This window comes from Heptranchias perlo, chromosome 2, assembly GCF_035084215.1.
Source record: "Heptranchias perlo isolate sHepPer1 chromosome 2, sHepPer1.hap1, whole genome shotgun sequence".
Lineage (NCBI taxonomy): Eukaryota > Metazoa > Chordata > Chondrichthyes > Hexanchiformes > Hexanchidae > Heptranchias > Heptranchias perlo.
The window spans coordinates 57,866,702-57,891,443 of NC_090326.1; the positions used below are offsets into that span (position 1 = coordinate 57,866,702).

The 24,742-nt window shown below is 44.7% G+C and overlaps 1 protein-coding gene across 1 annotated transcript in view; it reads left to right on the forward strand.

Moving 5' to 3' along the window:
* The window catches only part of LOC137332060 (E3 ubiquitin-protein ligase MARCHF11-like), a 65,930-nt gene that overhangs the window by 9,332 nt on the left and 31,856 nt on the right, over positions 1-24,742 (forward strand). The window contains exon 2 of the mRNA XM_067995787.1: positions 12,050-12,205. Coding sequence (XP_067851888.1) covers positions 12,050-12,205 — 156 coding nt within the window. The remainder of the gene's footprint in view (positions 1-12,049; positions 12,206-24,742) is intronic.

Consider the following 24,742-nt stretch of genomic DNA (forward strand, 5'->3'; position numbering starts at 1 on the left):
AAGATATCTAGTTTAATTTGCAGCACACAATGGTAAAAACACAGTAGAAAATATAATGCAGTTTTTTTTCAGGGCATTATTTGTTAAAAGGCTACTAAATATTAGCAGCCTTCTTCATTTAAAAAATGAAAAGAACCCAGAGGAACATATGGTCTGTAAAATTCAGTCTAGGTAAACAATACATCTGTCCAGCCCTGTATTGATTTTTAAAATTTAGCAGGAAATCCATTTTATACATATAGAATAAATTATCCCCGTCTGCATTGATTATATCACAACGTTCTGTAGCTCAGTGTTTTCATGTAAGAATCTAGGGGTTTACATTAACCTTTGCCATATTGAATAAGCAGCCTTCAAGGAGTTGTGAGGCAAGTACAATGACAAATGCTTTAAAGCATCTTAAATGTCTTTTTGCTGTTGGGCGAATGACCTAATAATCTTAATGTTCCACAAGCTGGATTCATCAGTCAAGGGCACAAACACTATAACCAGCCTTAATCATGTCTGTACCGTGAAATATTCAATTTATTTTATGCTTTCAGACTGGTCTGTGTGCTTTGATATGTAGTGAAATGTTAGTATGAACCTAACTACGTCCCCATCTCTCACTTCAAAAAAATCATTTGGAAATTTATTAAAGCATAATTCAGTTAAAAGTTATTCTAGTTGGAGTTCATTTGTAAATCCATAGTTCTTAATTAAAGAAATGGTATCCCATAAGGGAGCATCAGGGAAATAAGCTAACCAACACTGCCCTCTGGTAACTTCCAGTGGTCCATGCAAGAGTGACAAAGGACTAGTAGTAGGTTGCTTGTTGCCCTATGGTGTGCAGTAAAAGTGGACTGAAATAATGAGAAAAATAACTTTAAAAATTGGTGTGGGGTGGAGAGGGGGGGGCGCGGGTGGTTGTGTATGAAGGAAGTGAAGGAAAGGCTGACTCTCACATTTTCAAACAAAAGCAAAATACTGCGGATGCTGGAAATCTGAAATAAAAACAGAAAATGCTGGAAACGCTCAGCAGGTCAGGCAGCATCTGTGGAGAGAGAAACAGAGTTAACGTTTCAGGTCAGTGCCTTTTCATCAGTTTTAATGAAAGATCATCGACCTAATAAGTTAACTCTGTTTCTCTCACCACAAATGCTGTCTGACCTGCTGAATGTTTCCAGCATTTTCTGTTTTTATCTCACATTTTCAATATTGTTTCCTTCTTGGTTTGTATCTCAGTTGGCTGTATGAAAATAAATGATATCCACCCTACATAATAGAGTATCTGATAGCGTAGCTAAATTTTATTTAATCATTTTACTTATATGCTACTAATGTAATGCCGTGATGTGGAGATGCCGGTGATGGACTGGGGTGGACAAATGTAAGGAATCTTACAACACCAGGTTATAGTCCAACAGTTTTATTTGAAAATCACAAGCTTTCGGAGCTTACCTCCTTCGTCAGGTCACCTGACGAAGGAGGTAAGCTCTGAAAGCTTGTGATTTTCAAATAAAACTGTTGGACTATAACCTGGTGTTGTAAGATTCCTGACAATGTAATGCCAATAGGCCATAACAAGTTGTAACATATTCATATGCATGCAACACAATACTTTGAAGCAGGCTCTCTTTACCTGTTAAGATGATTGCCACCCTGAAAGATAGTTTGTTTGAAATTTTAAGTTGTAACTAAAAGATTAGATGCATCTATTAATATTTCTGCAACTAGCCACAACATAGCAAGAAGAATATAGTAAATAAAGATCAGTGGAGACTATCCTTAAAATTTGAAATCCCTTAAAGTTTCTGGGCCAATACCTTCATTGGTTGTTTGTTCCAAATGTTGATCACCCTTTACTTAAATAAATTTGATTTGAATTGCCTATTTAATTAACTTTTCCTTAACTTAAATTTATGCCCTTGGTCTGGAATTCTGCATACACCTGAGAAAACCCACCTGTTTCCAACTTATCAAACCATTTAAAATCTTCTATGAAATCTCTTCTTTGTCTTCTGAAGAGAGAAAAGTCCCAGGGTACATCATCACTCTTCATAGTTCAGGCCTCTAAGTTCTGGTATTAATCTTGTAGCCCTCCGTTGAACTTTCTCCAACAACAATAATAGTGGGTCCAAAACGGACATGATACTCTGAGGGAAGATTTTCTGTGTTCTCTATATGTAGCAAAAGTATAAACATGTTCTTTATCAACAAGTTAATAATTTTGTTATATATAACTCACAGAGGCAGCCTTTCTTCCCCAGAAATGGTCTCACTAATACCAGGTATAATTTTAAAAGCACCTCTTTCAACTTGCATGTTATACCATTTGCTATGCAGCCCAACATTGGATTTATTTACAACCTGGAAACTTTGGGCTGATGATGTTAGTGGCCTGTTAGTGACCAATATTCTGAGCATTTTGCCCTGCTCAGAAAGTTTCCACTGAGAACATATTTCATATTACTTCTGCTTTATCAGTTCTCTTGAAGATGTCGTTAGCACTTACTGTTTAAAAAAAATTATGTGCCAAAAAAGCATTAAAAATGGCTACAGAGGCTGTTAATTTTAAGGCTGCTATCCGGGAAGCACTTCCATTGCCAAGCTCTGTTGAGTGAGAAATCTACTAGCATGGTCACGTACACAATGTCCTTATACTCACTACAATCATAATAGGGTTTCATCTAGCTAGTCCATTCAATCAATAGTAATAGTAATAGTAATTGTAATAGCAGTTGTAATAGTAATAGTAAAAGATACAAAATTCAAGTGGCAAGCTAAATATAATAAAGACTAACAGCAGTTGAACAACTCACTTTTTAGTGATAATATGTAGCTTCAATAATGAGAACACCACGGAATTTGGGATGATTCCAAGTTCCGTCAGTCTTAGCACAACGTTAACTCAGGTTAATAAAGCCAAGAACTGGAAGTTGTACTAGTCATTCGCTATCTCCTGCAGAATAGCCCAGTCAAGTTTATTACAGATTATGAACCCCTTGTAGCTGGAAAGCTGACACTGACGCCTCCATTCTGAATCCAGAGCAGGCTTTTGAAATTCCAATAATAACACAGGACTATAGGGTATTGTGCAGGAACAGAAAATTTAGCACATCGCAGCGCAACACCCAAATCCAGATTCCATTGGGAGCTGCTCCTCAAAATAGGCTGAAGAGTTCATCAGCTTCATTGCACCATCATCAGAGTCATTGTAAATTACTCCAAAAGACACTCATGGAATCATTGATAATACAGCACAGAAGGAATCATAAGTTAGACAAGAAACAAAGAAAAATACTTCCCACAAGTTGGAATATTGTGCCAGCAAACTGACTAATAAAGACACACACATTGTTGTGGAATATATATATCTGTTTCGCCTGAAACATTGCAAGATTGCACAGTGAGCCTTGCACTTATTTTATTCGTTCATGGGATGTGGGCGTCGCTGGCGAGGCCAGCATTTATTGCCCATCCCTAATTGCCCTTGAGAAGGTGGTGGTGAGCCGCCTTCTTGAACCGCTGCAGTCTGTGCGGTGAAGGTTCTCCCACAGCGTTGTTAGGTAGGGAGTTCCAGGATTTTGACCTAGCGACGATGAAAGAGCGGCGATATATTTCCAAGTCAGGATGGTATGTGACTTGGAGGAGGGGAACGTGCAGGTGGCGTTGTTCCTATGCACCTGCTGCCCTTGTCTTTCTAGATGGTAGAGGTCGCGGGTTTGGGTGGTGCTGTCGAAGAAGCCTTGGCTAGTTTCTGCAGTGCATCTTGTAGATGGTACACACTGCTGCCACAGTGTGCTGATGGTGGAGGGAGTGAATGTTTAAGGTGGTGGATGGGGTGCCAGTCAAGCAAGCTATTTTGTCCTGGATGTTGTCGAGCTTGTTGGAGCTGCACTCATCCAGACAAGTGGAGAGTATTTCATCACACACCTGACTTGTGCCTTGTAGATGGTGGAAAGGCTTTGGGGAGTCAGGATTTGAGTCACTCGCCACAGAACACCCAGCCTCTGACCTGCTCTTGTAGCCACAGTATTTATATGGCTGGTCCAATTAAGTTTCTGGTTAATGGTGACCCCCCGGGATGTTGATGGTGGGGGATTCGGCGATGGTAATGCTGTTGAATGTCAAGGGGAGGTGGTTGGGCTCTTTTTTTGGAGGGGGTCATTGCCTGGCACTTGTGTGGCGTGAATGTTATTTGCCACTTATCAGCCCAAGCCTGGATGTTGTCCAAGTCTTGCTGCATGCGGGCATGGGCTGCTTCATTATCTGAGGGGTTGCAAATGTAGCTGAACACTGTGCAAGCATCCCCACTTCTGACCTTATGATGGAGGGAAGGTCGTTGATGAAGCAGCTGAAGATGGTTGGGCCTAGGACACTGCCCTAAGGAACTCCTGCAGCAATGTCCTGGGGCTGAGATGATTGTCCTCCAACAACCACTACCATCTTCCTTTGTACATAGGAACATAGGAACAGGAGTAGGCCATTCAGCCCCTCGTGCCTGCTCCGCCATTTGATAAGATCATGGCTGATCTGTGATCTAACTCCATATACCTGCCTTTGGCCCATATCCCTTAATACCTTTGGTTGCCAAAAAGCTATCTATCTCAGATTTAAATTTAGCAATTGAGCTAGTATCAATTGCCGTTTGCGGAAGAGAGTTCCAAACTTCTACAACCCTTTGTGTGTAGAAATGTTTTCTAATCTCGCTCCTGAAAGGTCTGGCTCTAATTTTTAGACTGTGTCCCCTACTCCTAGAATCCCCAACCAGCGGAAATAGTTTCTCTCTATCCACCCTATCTGTTCCCCTTAATATCTTATAAACTTCGATCAGATCACCCCTTAACCTTCGAAACTCTAGAGAATATAACCCCAATTTGTGTAATCTCTCCTCGTAACTTAACCCTTGAAGTCCGGGTATCATTCTAGTAAACCTACGCTGCACTCCCTCCAAGGCCAATATGTCCTTCCGAAGGTGCGGTGCCCAGAACTGCTCACAGTACTCCAGGTGCGGCCTAACCAGGGTTTTGTATAGCTGCAGCATAACTTCTGCCCCCTTGTACTCTTGTCCTCTAGATATAAAGGCCAGCATTCCATTTGCCTTCTTGATTATTTTCTGCACTAGGTATGACTCCAGCCACTGGTGAGTTTTCCCCCTGATTCCCATTAACTTCAATTTTACTAGGCCTCCTTGATGCCACAATCGGTCAAATGCTGCCTTGATGTCAAGGGCAGTCACTCTCACCTCACCTCTGGAATTCAGCTCTTTTGTCCATTTTTGGACCAAGGCTGTAATGAGGTCTGGAGCCGAATGGTCCTGGCAGAACCCAAACTGAGCATCGGTGTGCAGGTTATTGGTGAGTAAATGCTGCTTGATAGCACTGGCGACGATAACCTTCCATCACTTTGCTGATGATTGAGAGTAGACTGATGGGTCGGTAATTGGCCGAATTGGATTTGTCCTGCTTTTTGTGGACAGGACATACCTGGGCAATTTTTCACTTTGTTGGGTAGATGCCAGTGTTGTAGCTGTACTGGAACAGCTTGGCTAGAAGTGCGGCTAGTTCTGGAGCACAAGTCTCCAGCCAGGATGTTGTCGGGGCCCGTAGTCTTTGTTGTATCCACTGCACTCAGCCGTTTCTTGATATCACGTGGAGTGAATCGAATTGGCTGAAGACTGGCTTCTGTGATGATGGGGATCTTGGGAGGAGGCTAAGATGCTTGCAAACGCTTCAGCCTTGTCTTTTGCACTCACGTGATGGACTCTGCCATCATTGAGGATGGAGAGCCTCCTCCTCCCGTTAGTTGTTTAATTGTCCACCATCATCCACGACTGGATGTGGCAGGACTGCAGAGCTTTGATCTGATCCGTTGGTTGTGGGATCGCTTTTTTTTTATATTTCATAGACTTTAAAGGTACAAACAGTTCAAAGTAAATATCACAATTCCAAACCAGTACATTTCAAACCAAGAACACCACAGAGTAGCGCCCGGAGGAAGTGAAGAAGCAGGGTGAAGCGGAAACGCAAGACGGAAGGGGTGTGGGATCGCTTAGCTCTGTCAATAGCATGCTGCTTCCGCTGTTTAGCATGCACGTAGTCCTGTGTTGTAGCTTCACCAGGTTGGCACCTCATTTTTAGGTACGCCTGGTGCTGCTCCTGGCATGCTCTTCTACATTCCTCATTGAACCAGGTTTGATCCCCTGGCATGACGGTAATGGTAGAGTGAGGGATATGCTGGGCCATGAGGTTACAGATTGTGCTGGAATATAGTTCTGCTGCTGCTGATGGCCCACAGCGCCTCACGGATGCCCAATTTTGAGCTGCTAGATCTGTTCTGAATCTACCCCATTTAGCACAGTGGTAGTGCCACACAATACGATGGACGATGTCTTCAGTATGAAGACGTGACTTCGTCTCCACGAGGACTGTGCGGTGGTCACTCCTACCAATACTGTCATGTATAGTAATCACCAAGAAATCCTGGAGACAAAATTGTTGCTACGTGAAACAGTGTGGTTCCCTGACATCGCCTACAAAGTTGAGGTAGCTGCAAAATCCTGCAGGACTTGCTGGAAAACACAAGGTGCTGAATGTAAGTGATTGGTTTCTGTGGATGCTTTCCATTTGACAATGACCTGCTTGTTATCATAAGTGACTAGTCAAAAGGGGCAATTTTGAGAATTTCTGTGCCCGGCAAGGAGCTTTTCCTGCCAGTAGTTTGAATTTGTAAAACCACCCCTAAGGTTTCAAGGATTCCAGAAGTTGAAATACTGTAATTGATACTTGACACTTGTCATACCTGGACAACATTTTTGCAGTTCATATAATTCTACATATTATCAATACTGATGGGGGAAGTGAATGAAAGTCATCTTTGTCTGTTGGCTATAAGGATCCTCTATGAAATGAGTTGGGTAGGTCTTAATCCAGTTCCTAGAGGGCATGGGCCCACAACACAGTTCAGCATTAATTGGCACACAGGATAATTGGTGTGAGAAATGGGTAAAAAAGTGCAACACTGGTGCAGTAGAGAATACTCTTCTGAGCTTGGACCGAGGCACAGTTGTCGGCAGAGGAGAGGGACCTTTACTTCACTTCTAGCTCAGTGTTGTCCAATACGTTAGCTGCTAGCCACATGTGGCTAATTGCATTTCTAATTAGTAAATTAAAAAATGAGTAATAGACATCGTCGTTTGGCATGTGATCTCAATACTCATATTCGCATGGTATATGCATGTGTACTTTAAACATTTTGTGCATTTTTGGTAAAATGGTAAGATGAAAGTCAGATTGTATGAATATTTTTTGATTGTTGTGAGTGCTTTACTTCCATTATACTGAAGGGTGGTGGATGTTTATTAAGTAAATATACACAAGGAAGGGCAGGTGACAGAAGTGTTAGTGAGGGATCACTTTGGGACCAGTGATCATAATTCCATTAGTTTTAGGATAGCTATGGAGAATGATAGGTCTGGCCCAGAAGTTAAAATTCTAAATTGGGGAAAGGCCAATTTTGATGGTATTAGACAGGAACTTTCAGAAGTTGATTGGGAGAGTCTGTTGGCAGGCAAAGGGACGTCTGGTAAGTGGGAGGCCTTCAAAAGTGTGTTAACCAGGGTTCAGGGTAAGCACATTCCTTATAAAGTGAAGGGCAAGGCTGGTAGAAGTAGGGAACCTTGGATGACTCGGGAGATTGAGGCCCTAGTCAGAAAGAAGAAGGAGGCATATGACATGCATAGGCAGCTGGGATCAAGTGGATCCCTTGAAGAGTATAGAGATTGCCAGAGTAGAGTTAAGAGAGAAATCATGAGGGCAAAAAGGGGATATGAGATTGCTTTGGCAGATAAGGCAAAGGAGAATCCAAAGAGCTTCTACAAATACATAAAGGGCAAAAGAGTAACTAGGGAGAGAGTAGGGCCACTTAAGGATCAACAAGGTCATCTATGTGCGGAACCACTAGAGATGGGTGAGATCCTAAATGACTATTTCGCATCGGTATTTACGGTTGAGAAAGGCATGGATGTTAGGGAACTTGGGGAAATAAATAGTGATATCTTGAGGAGTGTACATATTACAGAGAGGGAGGTGTTGGAAGTCTTAACGCGCATCAAGGTAGATAAATCTCCGGGACCTGATGAAATGTATCCCAGGACGTTATGGGAGGTGAGGGAGGAAATTGCGGGTCCCCTAGCAGAGATATTTCAATCATCGACAGCTTCAGGTGAGGTGCCTGAAGATTGGAGGGTAGCAAATGTTGTGCCTTTGTTTAAGAAGGGCGGCAGGGAAAAGCCTGGGAACTACAGACCGCTGAGCCTGACATCTGTAGTGGGTAAGTTGTTAGAGGGTATTCTGAGGGACAGGATCTACGGGCATTTGGAGAGGCAGGGACTGATTAGGAACAGTCAGCATGGTTTTGTGAGAGGAAAATCACGTCTCACAAATTTGATTGAGTTTTTTGAAGGGGTAACCAAGAAGATAGATGAGGGCTGTGCAGTAGACGTGGTCTACATGGACTTTAGCAAAGCCTTTGACAAGGTACCGCATGGTAGGTTGTTACATAAGGTTAAATCTCACGGGATCCAAGGTGAGGTAGCCAATTGGATACAAAATTGGCTTGATGACAGAGGACAGAGGGTGGTTGTAGAGGGTTGTTTTTCAAACTGGAGGCCTGTGACCAGCGGTGTGCCTCAGGGATCGGTGCTGGGTCCGCTGTTATTTGTTATTTATATTAATGATTTGGATGAGAATTTAGGAGGCATGGTTAGTAAGTTTGCAGATGACACCAAGATTGGTGGCATTGTGGACAGTGAAGAAGGTTATCTAAGATTGCAACGGGATCTTGATAAATTGGGCCAGTGGGCCGATGAATATCAGATGGAGTTTAATTTAGATAAATGTGAGGTGATGCATTTTGGTAGATCAAATCGGGCCAGGACCTACTCCGTTAATGGTAGGGCGTTGGGGAGAGTTATAGAACAAAGAGATCTAGGAGTACAGGTTCATAGCTCCTTGAAAGTGGAGTCACAGGTGGATAGGGTGGTGAAGAAGGCATTCAGCATGCTTAGTTTCATTGGTCAGAACATTGAATACAGGAGTTGGGATGTCTTGTTGAAGTTGTACAAGACATTAGTTAGGCCACACTTGGAATACTGTGTACAGTTCTGGTCACCCTATTATAGAAAGGATATTATTAAACTAGAAAGAGTGCAGAAAAGATTTACTAGGATGCTACCGGGACTTGATGGTTTGACTTATAGGGAGAGGTTGGATAGGCTGAGACTTTTTTCCCTGGAGAGTAGGAGGTTTCGGGGTGATCTTATAGAAGTCTATAAAATAATGAGGGACATAGATAAGGTCAATAGTCAAAATCTTTTCCCAAAGGTAGGGGAGTCTATGACGAGGGGGCATAGATTTAAGGTGAGAGGGGAGAGATACAAAAGGGTCCAGAGGGGCAATTTTTTCACTCAAAGGGTGGTAAGTGTCTGGAACGAGCTGCCAAAGGCAGTAGTAGAGGCGGGTACAATTTTGTCTTTTAAAAAGCATTTGGACAGTTGCATGGGTAAGATGGGTATAGAGGGATATGGGCCAAGTGCAGGCAATTGGGACTAGCTCAGTGGTATAAACTGGGCAACATGGACATGTTGGGCCGAAGGGCCTGTTTCCATGTTGTAAACTTCTATGATTCTATTTACCTATGTTGTGTGAGGGTACTTAAGGCATTTTGTACTAAAATGAATGCGTGTGGGTAAAATGGTGTCACCTTAGCCACTCCTGTGGCTAGTCAGCAATTTCTATTGGTCAACACTAGTCTAGCTGTGCTAAACCAGACTTAAGACTGATTGATACTGACCGTGGGTACTGAAATGGAAAGTATTTCATTCTTCAGCACTAATGCCCTTCATCTTGATATACACAGACATAATAATGGGAAAACAGAAAGATTTATGGGATGTTTTTAGCTCACAGAGCCGTAGTTGAAGGAAAATTACAGAAGCAAGATTTGCACAAATTTATGAGAAACTGCAATGGCACTCTCATGAGAACATACATAAAGCATCTGCTACAGCCTTATTGAATCAGAAAAAGAAGAGCACTTCAACACATGAGCATAATAAAGCTGAATGATCTGATCCAGAAGGACAGACAAAATCACATTCAAAAGTCAGAGATCAAGGAAGGAAACAAATCTTGGGTGAAAAGTTATGAGCAAGGAAAAACTGTCCCCTCCATTCACACCACAAGCAAAAAAAGAATGAGCAATGGCTGTGGAAAAGGATGGTCAGAGAGTAACAAGGTATATCTGTCATTACAAGAAGTTGAGCCTGATGTGATTAACATAAAAGTGATTCTGAGGACGAAGGCAACAAGGCTGAATTATTTGAGAATATAAAGCCAACATGAGACATTTTATTTAAACACACCAGAATCCACTGAGGAATTTGAAATTTCCTGCGTACCTAAAGGATTGTGTAGTGAAACAAATGATTAAGAAATAAAGACTGTTTGATTTTATGGCATGGATTTTCCTTGGCGTAGTGGGCCTGCCTCTTTTATGTCAATGGCCTTGTAGGGACGGCGGAGGCTCTGGCCACCTAAAGCCATCCCAGAAACTGAGCCCCATGGCCAGGTCCCAGTGAAGTTTGCCAGTGACATATATCCAATCAATTGCAAATAGATAATTGCTAACTTTTCAGAGTATTTTTATATTTTAGCTAGGAAGCTATCTAACATATAAGTATTGGCCTGTAGCTGTGATTTTTCTTTTTTAAGGATGAAATTCAAACCTTTTTAAGATATTTTCTTCCATGATCCTGTGTTTGGGTCTCCTTCCATAATGTATGATTCATGGCCAAGAGAATAGGCAACTTATTCCTAAGCCTCCGCCAATGCTGCTTAGGCACTATTCTGCAGACGACATGGTGACTGTCCTGCTTATTTTCTTCTTTTTTGTGGGCTTGTCCAAGATCAATAGTTAATACCTTCCATTGTTGCATGCTTGAAGTCAGGAACTGAGCATGTGAAGGAATATGGGTGGCTAGCTGGAAAGTTGTGAATTATTCCCTGATGTACGACCAATCAGTTCTAAGTCACTGAAGGTAACAAAGCACACCCTACAATGATCACAAGATATGGGGAGCCTACTCTCTGAACAAGAAGTTCAAAAAAAACTTTAGACAAGTATGCCAATTAAAAAGATCTAACTGAAAGAATGACTTTTGAGGAAATATATCCAAAGTCCAGGTCAGAGGTTTTCTATTCAGATTTCAGCTTTCTACCAGTCCTTTAAGACCAGGTGAAAAAAGGACGGTAATGAAAGCGACAGAAACATAATCCATATAGCAGGTTTTAGCATGAAGGGATTTTTATTAACAGCTACAAGAACATCATAAAAATTAATTGCCTACTAGATGAGAACACTGAGCAGCTGATTGGCATTTCCATTAAGGTGCCTTAGTCATGGGATGAGCAGGGAAGCAATTAGAAAGAACTGGAAGAAATGCTCTTTATTCCATTTAAACTACAGCAGATGCATCTTTATTGCATTAAAAGAACCTGTTTGAAATGATGAAGTATTCTTACAAACATCCTCACTGACTTAGTGATAGACTGAGTTGGTATAGAAGTGCCTGGTTTTGTGAACTGCAAATTATTAATTTTTTCTTATTTTTGTAATTTCTATTTTTCCCTCTTGCATCTCTTGGTAGGATGGGGTTGCCAGGCCAGTGAAGACCTCAACCTGGGGAATTTCCTTGGCTATTTTCTCCTCCCTTAGGTGACACAGGCAAATTTCATCTTCTGTAGAGAAGCACGGTGATATAAGTTTCTTTGTGGCTATAACATTTGAGAGAGTTAAAAATTAGTTGAAGCTTATTAATTGATCATATTTTACCTATTCATATTAGAAAAGCACACTCATATTAATTTGAATACTTTGAGAATCAAATAGTAATATGTTTCATCTGAGGGATCATTTGGACTAAGCATATTTACACTAGCTGGCAGTAACAGTATTGCAGTTTGTTAAATCTTCACTGTATTTTGTTCTTCCTTTGTGCCTCCTTCAGGGTGAATTGTTGAGTCCTTGTCGATGTGATGGCTCAGTACGCTACTCCCACCAGCCATGCCTTTTGAAATGGATTAGTGAAAGAGGGTCATGGAGCTGTGAGATTTGCTGTTACAGATACCATGTGGTAGCAATAAGAATGAAAAGACCGTGCCAGGTAAAGAATCATCATACCAAGTACATTCATTAATAAAGTCCATTACTGGGTCCGCTGTTGTTTGTTATTTATATTAATGATTTGGATGAGAATTTAGGAGGCATGGTTAGTAAGTTTGCAGATGACACCAAGATTGGTGGCATTGTGGACAGTGAAGAAGGTTATCTGGGATTGCAACGGGATCTTGATCAATTGGGCCAGTGGGCCGATGAATGGCAGATGGAGTTTAATTTAGATAAATGTGAGGTGATGCATTTTGGTAGATCGAATCGGGCCAGGACCTACTCCGTTAATGGTAGGGCGTTGGGGAGAGTTATAGAACAAAGAGATCTAGGAGTACAGATTCATAGCTCCTTGAAAGTGGAGTCACAGGTGGATAGGGTGGTGAAGAAGGCATTCGGCATGCTTGGTTTCATTGGTCAGAACATTGAATGCAGGAGTTGGAATGTCTTGTTGAAGTTGTACAGGGCATTGGTGAGGCCACACTTGGAGTACTGTGTACAGTTCTGGTCACCCTATTATAGAAAGGATATTATTAAACTAGAAAGAGTGCAGAAAAGATTTACTAGGATGCTACCGGGACTTGATGGTTTGACTTATAGGGAGAGGTTAGACAGACTGGGACTTTTTTCCCTGGAGAGTAGGAGGTTAAGGGGTGATCTTATAGAAGTCTATAAAATAATGAGGGGCATAGATAAGGTCGATAGTCAAAATCTTTTCCCAAAGGTAGGGGAGTCTATAACGAGGGGGCATAGATTTAAGGTGAGAGGGGAGAGATACAAAAGGGTCCAGAGGGGCAATTTTTTCACTCAAAGGGTGGTGAGTGTCTGGAACGAGCTGCCAGAGGCAGTAGTAGAGGCGGGTACAATTTTGTCTTTTAAAAAGCATTTGGACAGTTACATGGGTAAGATGGGTATAGAGGGATATGGGCCAAGTGCAGGCAATTGGGACTAGCTTAGTGGTATAAACTGGGCGACATGGACATGTTGGGCCGAAGGGCCTGTTTCCATGTTGTAACTTCTATGATTCTATGATTCTATACCGTAGGCTGAGGTGTTTGCACAGTGGATCAGGAAGGGTTTTATGCCAAGAACAGTATGTCTCAATGATAGACTTTGCTTACACTAATTAGTTATGCCAGTGCACCTTTACTGTCCAGTGAACTTTATTCTTTGGGTTCACATGAAGTTGCTGCTAAGGCTGAAAAGTCCCCTGGACCTGATGGCTTGCATCTGAGGGTCTTAAAAGAAGTGGCTACAGAGATAGTGGATGCATTGGTTGTAATCTTCCAGAATTCACTAGATTCTGGAAAGGTCCCAGTGGATTGGAAAACCGCAAATGTAACACCCCTATTCAAGAAGGAGTGAGACAGAAAGCGGGTAACTATAGACCAATTAGCCTAACATCTGTCATTGGGAAAATGCTAGAATCCATTTTTAAGGAAGTAGTAGCAGGACATTTGGAGACTCATAATACAATCAAAGAGAGTCAACGTGGTTTTATGAAAGGAAAATTGTATCTGACAAATTTATTAGAGTTCTTTGAGGAAGTAATGGGCAGGGTGGATAAAGGGGAACCAGTGGATGCAGTATATTTGAATTTCCAAAAGGCATTCAATAAGGTGCCACATAAAAGGTTACTGCACAAGGTAAGAGCTCATGGTGTTGGGGGCAATATACTGGCATGGAAAGAGGATTGGCTAACTAACAGAAAACAAAGAGTTGTGATAAAAGGGTAATTTTCAAACTGGCAATCTGTAACTAGTGGGGTGCCGCAGGGATCAGTGCTATTTACAATCTATATCAATGACTTGGATGAAGGAACAGAGTGTATTGTGGCCAAATTTGCTGATTGTACAAAGATAGATGGAAAAGCAAGTTGCGAGGAGGACACAAAGGGCTCGATTTTTGGACGCCCAAGCCGGCAGGTTCGTAGCGGGGGGGGCTCCGAAAATCGGGGATTCCCGGGGCGGGTCCGGAGCCCGGCTCCAACCCGCCCACTTCCGGGTTCCCCAGTGATGCGCTTAGATACGCACGCAGCCCCCGCATGCGGGACTCCCGCCGGCAATTAAAGCCCACTTAAGGCAATTAATATGATAGTTCAGGTCTAATTGTGTAAACAATTTTACAACACCAAGTTATAGTCCAGCAATTTTATTTTAAATTCACAAGCTTTCGGAGGCTACCTTCTTCCTCAGGTGAACGATGTGGAAATTACATTTCCACATCGTTCACCTGAGGAAGGAGGTAGCCTCCGAAAGCTTGTGAATTTAAAATAAAATTGCTGGACTATAACTTGGTGTTGTAAAATTGTTTACAATTGTCAACCCCAGTCCATCACCGGCATCTCCACATCATAGTTCAGGTCGTTAGCAGACCTGATTTGTAGGATATTTTAGGAGGGGTGGGATTTTCATCTAAACTGAGCGTGTTTCCCGTACTGGGGGAAACACTCCCAGTTGAAATGGACGTGTTGCAGCCACCAGCCTGTGGCAGCTGCAAAGGTCCATTTGACAGGTGGGGGTGGGAGACCCTCACTCACCGCAGGAGGCCACTCTGTCACTTTGGACAAAGTTTGGCCTCCACCACCCTCCTCCTAACAATAAAATTCACCAACTTGGAACCTCAACCCCGGTGTGCAGACACATTTACCTACCTTGCGGACCCCCTCAAACATACATCTTCCGGATGGGGGCCGCCAGAGCTGCAGTCATGACCTCCTCGGAGGACGAACAGCATCACCAGCCTCGCCGGCCACGCCGTCCACCTCTGACACGTGGAGCTCCACAACACAGTGCTGTGACACATCCACCTGCACAGCAGGAGGGAGGGCAACAGCAGAGAGAGATGCTTCGCAGAAGGCACTACCCTCGCCACAGGGTCTACAGACCGAGGCTCAGCTTCCTGGACCTCTCTGAGCAGCAGTGCACACGGAGGCTCAGAGTCACTCGACATGTAGTTGTGGACATCTGCAGCCTCCTTCATGCCGAGCTGTTCCTGGCTGACCCGAGCACTATCTTCTTACCTGTCGCTGTCAAAGTCACCACTGCCCTCAACAATTTCTGTTCCGCATCCTTCCAGGGTGCCACCAGGGACATCGCTGACGTCTCTCAGTCGTCTGCACAAAAGAGCCCTGCAAATACACCTACACCCACTCTGCAGTGACACAATGGGTGGCATCAGGTGTGGGTATTCATGGTGATCCTCAGGAAAGGGCATTATTGCACAAACCAGACAAGATTTGCAAAGGCATGGCAGTAGTGGTGACAATATAATATGTAATGTCAGTTGATCAGAAATCAAATATAAGTAAAAACCATGACAAACCCTCCAACACCCTTGTGCATCTCCTTCATGCTCATGACATGTTTGCCTTACGCTGCCTACTGCACATATGTGATTCATGCCCTGTGGCTCCAGAACAGGTAGTGGCAGGTTGGGTGAGGCTGACCGTGAAAGAGATGCATCAGAGGGTGAGTATGAGACAGAGCCATGAGATTGTATGAGGATTGGGTTGAGTGGTAATGGTGGGATGAGTACTGGCGAGTTGAGTAAGTGCAGGTATGATGAGGATGAGCTTTGAGTGGGTGTGAGGAGTGATGTGATAGAGTAGTGTTGGCAGTACAGAAGGAGATGTGGGGTCGGGGTGGTGTTGTGGCAGACGGAGTGTAGGGGAATGAGTAAGTGTACTCACTTCGGCTGACCTAGTTCGGTCATTGAAGCGCCTCCTGCACTTTATGCAGTTGCGTGATATGTTGGTGGTGCTGGTGACCTCCTCTGCCACCTCGAGTCAGGCCTTCTTGGTGGTAGAGGCAGGCCAGTTCCTCCCGCCCGCTGGGGAGAAGATCTCTGTCCTCCCCCTCCTCCTCACCTCATCCAGTAGGACCTGGAGTGAGGCATCATTAAACCTGGGAGCAGCCTTCCCCGGGGCTGCTCCATGCTGTAATTTTGGCTCCTTTCTGCAGCATTAGTCAGTGGGGGACTGCCCCTTTAAATAAGGCTCCTCCAGCTGACAGCCTATGATGCGGGTGCGCAGTCCGCCCGCTGCGCAGCTTTCCAGCGCGAAACCCAGAAGCCAAGGTAAGTGCGTTCAATTTAGCTGCGATCGCGTGCGGAGCACCCCGAATTCACTGGGCGCGATACCCACGCGCCCAGTCGACCCCCCGCTGCCAACTCGCCTCCCTCCTAATATCGAGGCCAAAATATCTGCAAAGGGATATTGACAGGTTAAGTGAATGGGCAAAAATTTGGCAGATGGAATATAATGTGGGAAAATGTGAAGACATCCACTTTGGCAGGAAAAATAAAAAAGCAAAATATTATTTGAATGGAGAAATACTACAAAATGCTGCGGTACAGAAGGATCTGGGTGTCCTCGTACATGAAACACAATATGTCAACATACAGGTGCAGCAGGTAATCCGGAAGGCAAACGGAATATTGGCCTTTATTTCTAGGAGGATGGAGTATAAAAGCAGGGAAGTCAACTGTACAGGGTGCTGGAGAGACCACACCTGGAGTACTGCATACAGTTCTGGTGCCCTTATTTAAGGAAGGATATACTTGCATTGGAGGCAGTTCAGAGAAGGTTCACTAGGTTGATTCCGGGTATGGAAGGGTTGTCTTATGAGGAAAGATTGAACAGGTTGGATCTATACTCATTGGAGTTTAGAAGAATGAGATGAGATCTTATTGAAACATACAAGATTCTGAGGGGACTGGATAGGCAGATGGAATATAATGTGGGAAAATGTGAAGACATCCACTTTGGCAGGAAAAATAAAAAAGCAAAATATTATTTGAATGGAGAAATACTACAAAATGCTGCAGTACAGAAGGATCTGGGTGTCCTCGTACATGAAACACAATGCTGAGAGGATGTTACCCCTCATGGGGGAATCTAAAACTAGGGGGCATAGTCTCAGAATAAGGGGTCGCCCGTTTAAGACGGAAATGAGGAGGAATTTCTTCTCCCAGAGGGTCATGAATTTTTGGAATTCTTTACCCTAAAAAGCTGTGGAGGCTGAGTCATTGAATATATTCGAGGCTGAGTTAGACTAATTTTTGATCAGCAAGGGAGTCAAAGGATATGGGGAAAAGGCAGGAAAGTGGAGTTGAGGTAAAAATCAGATTAGCCATGATCTCATTAAATGGCGGAGCAGGCTTGAAGAGCGAAATAGCCTACTCCTGCTCCTATCTCTTATGGTCTTATACTCTGAGTTGAAACTGCATTGTTCGACATTGATAGAAAGAGTGTTAACATGTTCATATAAAATTCCTTTGTCTATTATTTTAACAAAGAAACTAACCTGTTTATTTTAATTGTAATATTAGTAACACATTGGTTACTTATAACTTAGTATACTGAATTTAGATACTGTAGACAGATTGTGGAAAAATTCTTGCTGCGGCAAAAATATAAGTGTGAGAAATGCCATCATGTTATATAGTGATTGATGACGCTTTTCTTTAGTTAAAGATTCCCTAGTAATAAAATAAACTTTTATAACTAAAAACATTCAACAGTACAAATTGAAACTCACACAAGGAACATTGAAATAGAAGTTTCATTTATGCTACTCATAAGTTATGAACTCTTTACTCAATAGATAAAAATGGTGCATTTCTCTGTCTCTGTCAGTCTATCTCTCACTCTCTCTCTTTTTCTCTCTCCCTCTATGCATCTATGTATTTATTGATTTGTTTGTATAGATATGAAAAAAAGTGACTTTGACTGTTTTAATACTCCCAGATGCTTTGATTTCCACTTAAATAATAATACATTAATAAGTAATGCAATAATAATATATTGTGTTGGTACAATTTGAACTGAAGCCGATTAATGTCAGAGCATGCTGTTGTTTGAATAATTGTAACTGAGCATTTGGTACTCTTATTAATCATTAATTTAATGCTTGCACTGTGTTATACTTTCACCACAAGATATAAATGAAGAGTACTGTTTTTTGATGGTCAATCCACAAGGTCCAAGGGCATGATTTTATCGGCGGGGGGGGGTGCGGGGATTGGAATTCCTGGCGGGAAACCCAGAAGTACGGGTTTCCCGGATGTCCTTAGGATTTTGACGTAAGGACGTGTTTTGTTTTTTTATATACATTTCCCGTCCAACAGGCCAGCTTGATTGACAGGCTGGCCTCAGTCGGATAGGAGAAGAGGAAGGAAGAGGACGTGAACAGGTAAGTGTTAGATTGGGGTGGGGGGGTGGGGGGGGCTCAGTCATTGGGGGGAGGTCAGGGGGTTCAGTCATTGGAAGGGTCGGGGGGCTCAGTCATCGGGGGTCATCAGGGTGCTCAGTTTTCGGGGGGGGCTCAGTCATCGGTGGGGTCGGGATTGGAGGTCATGGGGTGTTGGATCAGAGATCATGGGGGGCGTGTCGGAGATCATGGTCGGGGGGGGGTCGGAGATCATGGTGGGGGTGGTCGGAGATCGTGGTCGGGGGGGTCGGAGGTCGTGGTCGGGGGGGTCGGAGGTCGTGGTCGGGGGGGTCGGAGGTCGTGGTCGGGGGGTCGGAGGTCGTGGTCGGGGGGTCGGAGGGGTCGGAGGTCGTGGTCGGGGGGGTCGGAGGTTGTGGTCGGGGGGGTCGGAGGTTGTGGTCGGGGGGGTCGGAGGTTGTGGTCGGGGGGGTCGGAGGTTGTGGTCGGGGGGGTCGGAGGTTGTGGTCGGGGGGGTCGGAGGTTGTGGTCGGGGGGGTCGGAGGTCGTGGTCGGGGGGGTCGGAGGTCGTGGTCGGGGGGTCGGAGGTCGTGGTCGGGGGGGTCGGAGGTCGTGGTCGGGGGGGTCGGAGGTCGTGGTCGGGGGGGGTCGGAGGTCGTGGTCGGGGGGGGGTCGGAGATCGTGGTCGGGGGGGGGGTCGGAGATCGTGGTCGGGGGGGGAGGGTCGGAGATCGTGGTCCGGGGGGGGTCGGAGATCATGGGGGTGGTCACTGCAGGTAGGCTTGTTGGGCCTGGGGGAAGCACTCCTGCTCCTCCGGACCCACAAGCTGTGTTATGAAGGGCTTACCTGCAGTTTCGGGCCTTCTCACCTCCTCTCACGTAGTGTGAAGCAGAAGCCCCGAGAATCCCGGCCCTCAGGGGTTAAAAAAAAAATCTGTAAAAATGGAGGCCTTGAAAGCTTTTAGTAACCGATCAGCCTCCTGAGAGCAGGTTCGTCGTCTGCCCCTCGTCCTACCTCCGTGATAACCAGAAGTGGGCAGGCTGGGGCCGCATTTTAGATTTTTAAAATTTTTACTGCCCCCACCCCCCACCCTGTTCTTCCCTTTTAAAATCATGCTCCAAATGTCAGTTTGTCTCAACATCACTTTATATATATATATGCAAGCTAATAGTTTGGGAATGTGACTAATTTTACAAACATAAAAGTGGGTAGATCATGTACCAAGTTTCAGATAATGAACTGAAATGGCATCAGAGGATATTTAATTATATGGCAAGGAAAGTCCCTCCATACACTTGTATCTCATTTGTTGTACAAATTTTATGTAAAGGAAAATATGAAGTTAAGGGAAATAATTAAACCTGGATTCAGTACAGACAAGGTAGAAGTGTTATGGATTGAGATGAGGGATTATACACAGAACACACTGGCTGCTGAGATCTGTTCCAAGTCACTGGGCGTCATTTTACCACCCGCTATCGGGTGCGTTCCTGGCGGGGGGGCTCCGAAAATCGGAGAATCCCGGCGCGGTACCGGAGCCCGCCCCGAACCCGCGCACTTCCGGGTTCCCCGCTGACGCGCCGGCGTGTGTGCGCAGGCCCCGCTGGTGGGAATCCCGCAGGCAATTAAAGCCAGCGGGGTTCCACTTGAAGGTATTTATGTAGGCATTTCAGGTCATTAACTGACCTGATTAAGGGATTATGTGGGATTTTAGAGCAAACTGGGACTGTTTCCCACACTGGGGGAAACACTCCCAGGTCAAATGGATGTGTTGCAGCTGTCAGCCTGTGGCAGCTGCAAAGGATTTGACAGGTGGGTGGGGGGAGACCCTCACCCATTGCAGGAGGCCACTCTGTCACTTGGGACAAAGTTTGGCCTCCACCACCCTCCTCCTGACAGTCAAAGTCACCAACCTGCACACTTACCCCGGGGTCCAGACACATGTACCTACCTTGCGGACCCCCTCAGATGTACATCTTGAGGATGGGGGCCGCCGTAGCTGCAGTCATGACCTCCTCAGAGGGCGAACAGCATCGCCAGCCTCACCAGCCTCGCCATCCACGCCGTCCACCTCTGACACGTGGAGCTCCACAACAGAGTGCTGTGACACATCCACCTGTAAAGCAGGAGGGAGGGCTACCGCAGAGAGAGATGCATCGCAGAGGGCACTACCCTTGCCACAGGGTCCACAGACCGAGGCTCAGCTTCCTGGACCTCTCTGAGCAGCAGTGCACACGGAGGCTCAGAGTCACTCAACATGTAGTTGTGGACATCTGCAGCCTCCTTCATGCCGAGCTGTTCCCGGCTGGCCCGAGCACCATCTTCTTACCTGTCGCTGTCAAAGTCACCACTGCCCTCAACAACTTCTGTTCCGCATCCTTCCAGGGTGCAACCGGGGACATCGCCGATGTCTCTCAGTCGTCTGCGGAAAAGAGCCCTGCAAATACACCTACACCCACTCTGCAGTGACACAATGGGTGGCATCAGTTGTGGGTCCTCATAGTGATCCTCAGGAGAGGGCATTATTGCACAAACCAGACAGGATTCGCGAAGACATGGCAATAGTGGTGCCAATATAATATGTAATGTGAGTTGGTCAGAAATTCAATATAAGTAACACCCATGACAAACCCTCAGACACCCTTGTGCATCCCCTTCATGCTCACGACACGTTTGCCTTACGCTGCCTACTGCACATATGTGATGCATGTCCTGTGGCTGCAGCACAGGTAGTGGCAGGTTGAGTGAGGCTGGCCGTGAAAGAGATGCACGAGAGGGTGAGTATGAGATAGAGCCATGAGATTGTATGAGGATTGGGTTGAGTGGTAGTGGCAGGATGAGTACTGGTGAGGTGAATAGGTGCAGGTAAGAAGAGGATGAGGTTTGAGTGGGTATGAGGGGTGATGTGACAGAGTTGTGTTGGCAGTGCTGAAGGAGATGTGGGGTGGGGGCAGTGATGTGGCAGACGGAGTGTAGGGGAAAGACTACGTGTACTCACTTTGGCTGACCTACTGAGGTCATTGGAGCGCCTCCTGCACTGTATGCAGGTGGGCGATATGTTGGTTGTGCTGGTGACCTCCTCTGCCACCTCGAGCCAGGCCTTCCTGGTGGCAGAGGCAGGCCGCTTCCTCCCGCCCGCCGGGAGGAAGATCTCTGTCCTCCCCCTCCTCCTCACCCCATGTATTGATACCTGGAGTGAGGCATCATTAAACTGGGAGCAGCCTTCCCCCTGGGCTGCTCCATGCTGTAATTTTTTCTGTTTGTTGCAGCATCTGTCAGTGGAGGACTGCCCCTTTAAATAGAGCGCCTCCAGCTGACAGATCTTACTGCGCATGGGCAGCCCGCCCGACGCGCGGATTGGATTGGATGCTACAATCGCGCGGGAAATTGACTAATTTCACCGGGCGCGTTACCCACGCGCCCGACAGCCCCCCTGCCGAGAACCCGCAGCCCTGCTAACATCGGGCCCACTGAGTCAGAATGGACTACTGGATACTAAATTATGCAAACAGATAGCGAGGGGCATATAATTGTCATAGGAATTTTAACCTATGGGGAATTAACTAGGAAGACCAACAGCAAAGAGAGTTATATCCTGCTTGACCCAGATGGATAAGAAGCACACAAGAGGGAGGCAACTCTGGATCTGGTTTTGTATAACAAACCAGAGATAACTGAACAAATTAAAGTTAGGGAACATCTTGGAAACAGTGACCATAACATAAATGAATTTGGCATCAGACTCACTACAGATAAGGAAAGTACAACAGAGAGTCTTCGTTTTAGGAAGGTGGACTTTAGGGACACAAGGGAACAATTAATGGAGTTGGATTGGAATAGATTGTTAGAGGGACAAAGTTTAGGGAAGCAGCATACTTTTAAATGCAAAATGTAAGGATTACTATGTCAATTTATGCTACTGGATAAGAAACACAATAGGAATAAGAGAAAGCCTGTGTGGGCAACAAGGGAGGTGGTGCATGGAATAAAAGCAAAGAAGAGAGCATTCCTCAAATATAGTTATTTTGGTTCAGTAGTAGACAGAGAGAAGTTATCCATGCCTTTGTTACCTCCAGACTGGACTATTCAAATGCTTTCCTGGCTGGCCTCCCATCTTCCACCCTCCAAAAACTTGAGCTCATCCAAAACTCTGCTGCCTGTATCCTCGCTCACACCAAGTCCCGTTCTCCCATCACCCTTGTGCTCACTGACCTACATTGGTTCCCAGTCCGGGAATGCCTCGATTTTAAAATTCTCATTTTTGTTTTTAAATCCCTCCATGGTCTCACCCCTCCCTATCTCTGTAACCTCCTCCAGCCCTACAACCCTCCGAAATCTCTGGGCACCTCTAATTCTTGCCTTGTGCGTATCCCCGATTTTAATCGCTCCACGATTGGCGGCCGTGCTTTCAGCTGCCTAGGCCCTAAGCTCTGGAATTCCCTCCCTAAACCTCTCCACCTCTCTACCTCTCTTTCCTCCTTTAAGACGCTCCTTAAAACCTACCTCTTTGACCAGGCCTGTCCTAATACCTCTTTATATGGCTCGGTGTCAAATTTTGTTTGATAACGCTCCTGTGAAGTGCCTTGGGACGATTTACTACATTAAAGATGTTATATAAATGCAAGTTGTTGTTGACTGTTAAAAACTCTTTGTCAGGTAAAAATAGACAGTGAGATTAGAATTACCGGGTGCAGCCTGCGCATTCATACATGAAAATTGCGTTGGGGTTCTACAACCAGCAAAGGACCTGGATTTAAATATCTTAATAAGGCTCCCACCTATTATGGGAGGATGCGCTGGCCCCCCCCTTTCAAAGCTTGCTCGAAAATCAATTTGGGTGGTTTCAGGCAGCCAGTGGGCAGGAAGTTTTAAAAAAGATGTCTGCTGACTGCCTCATTTTTCAGTGTTTAATGGGATGGTAGGCAGAAGAATCTCGCCTCCCAAGCTTGGAGCGAGCATAACTCAAGAGAAAATGTGCATGCAGACCAAGATTTTCCAATAACTTTAATAGGCGGAAAATCATAGGCCACACGCCCATAATTTCCCGAGATTTCCTGTGGGCAGCGCTCTTCGTTGGGATTGTGGCATCACCCATTACATCTGGTGCTGTTTAACTGCAAGGGACTGTTATAGAATACAGAAGGCCAAGGAAACAGATAGTGTTCATCAAGACAAATACCTCCAATTATAAAATACCTCCAATTATCAAGTTCAAGGTAGTGTTTGAAAGGGAAAAAAGCGAATCAGCTGCTAAGATTCTAGACTTGGGTAAGGCCGACTTCAATAGGATGAGACAGAGACTGTCCACAGTAAACTGGGCAAATCTGTTAATGGGTAAAACGACTGATGATCAGTGGGAAATGTTTAATGAAACATTTAACGTGACATAGAATCGGTTTATATCACTGAGGGGCAAGAACTCTACTTGCCAAAAAAAACAGCCATGGACAACTAAAGAGGTACGGGACAGTATAAGACATAAAGAAAGGGCATACAAAAAGGCAAAAAATGGCACAGATCCTGGTGAATGGGAAAGATACAAAGATCAACAAAGATGGTAAGAGCTACAAAAAGAGAGTATGAAAAGAAACTTGCAAGGGATATCAAAACCAATTCGAAGAACTTTTATAGTTATATTAGGAAAAAGAGGGTGGTCAGGAGCAGTGTTGGCCCCTTAAAAACTGAAAGTGGGGATATTGTCATTGACAATGGGGAAATGGCGGATATGTTGAATAATTACTTTGCATCAGTATTTATAGTAGAAAAAGAGGATAGCATGCCGGAAATCCCAAGAAAACTAATGTTGAATCGGGGACAGGGACTCAATAAAATTAACATAAGTAAAACAACAGTAATGAAGAAAATAATAGCACTAAAGAGTGACAAATCCCCAGACCAGATGGTTTCCATGCAGGGTTTTAAAGGAAGTAGGTGAGCAGATGCCCTAACTATAATCTTTCAAAGTTCTCTAGATTCGGGAACTGTCCCTCTAGATTGGAAAATTGCACATGTCACTCTGCTTTTTAAGAAAGGTGAAAGAGGGAAACCGGGGAATTATAGACCGGTTAGCCTAACATTTGTTGTGTGGAAATTGCTGGAGTTTATAATTAAGGATAGGGTGACTGAACACCTCGAGAATTTTCAGTTAATCAGAGAGAGCCAGCATGGATTTGTGAAAGGTAGGTCGTGCCTGACAAACCTGATCGAATTTTTTGAAGAGGTGACTAAAGTAGTGGACAGTGGAATGTCAATGGATGTTATTTATATGGACTTCCAGAAAGCATTTGATAAGGTCCCACATAAGAGACTGTTAGCTAAGATAGAAGCCCATGGAATCGAGGGAAAAGTACGGACTTGGTTAGGA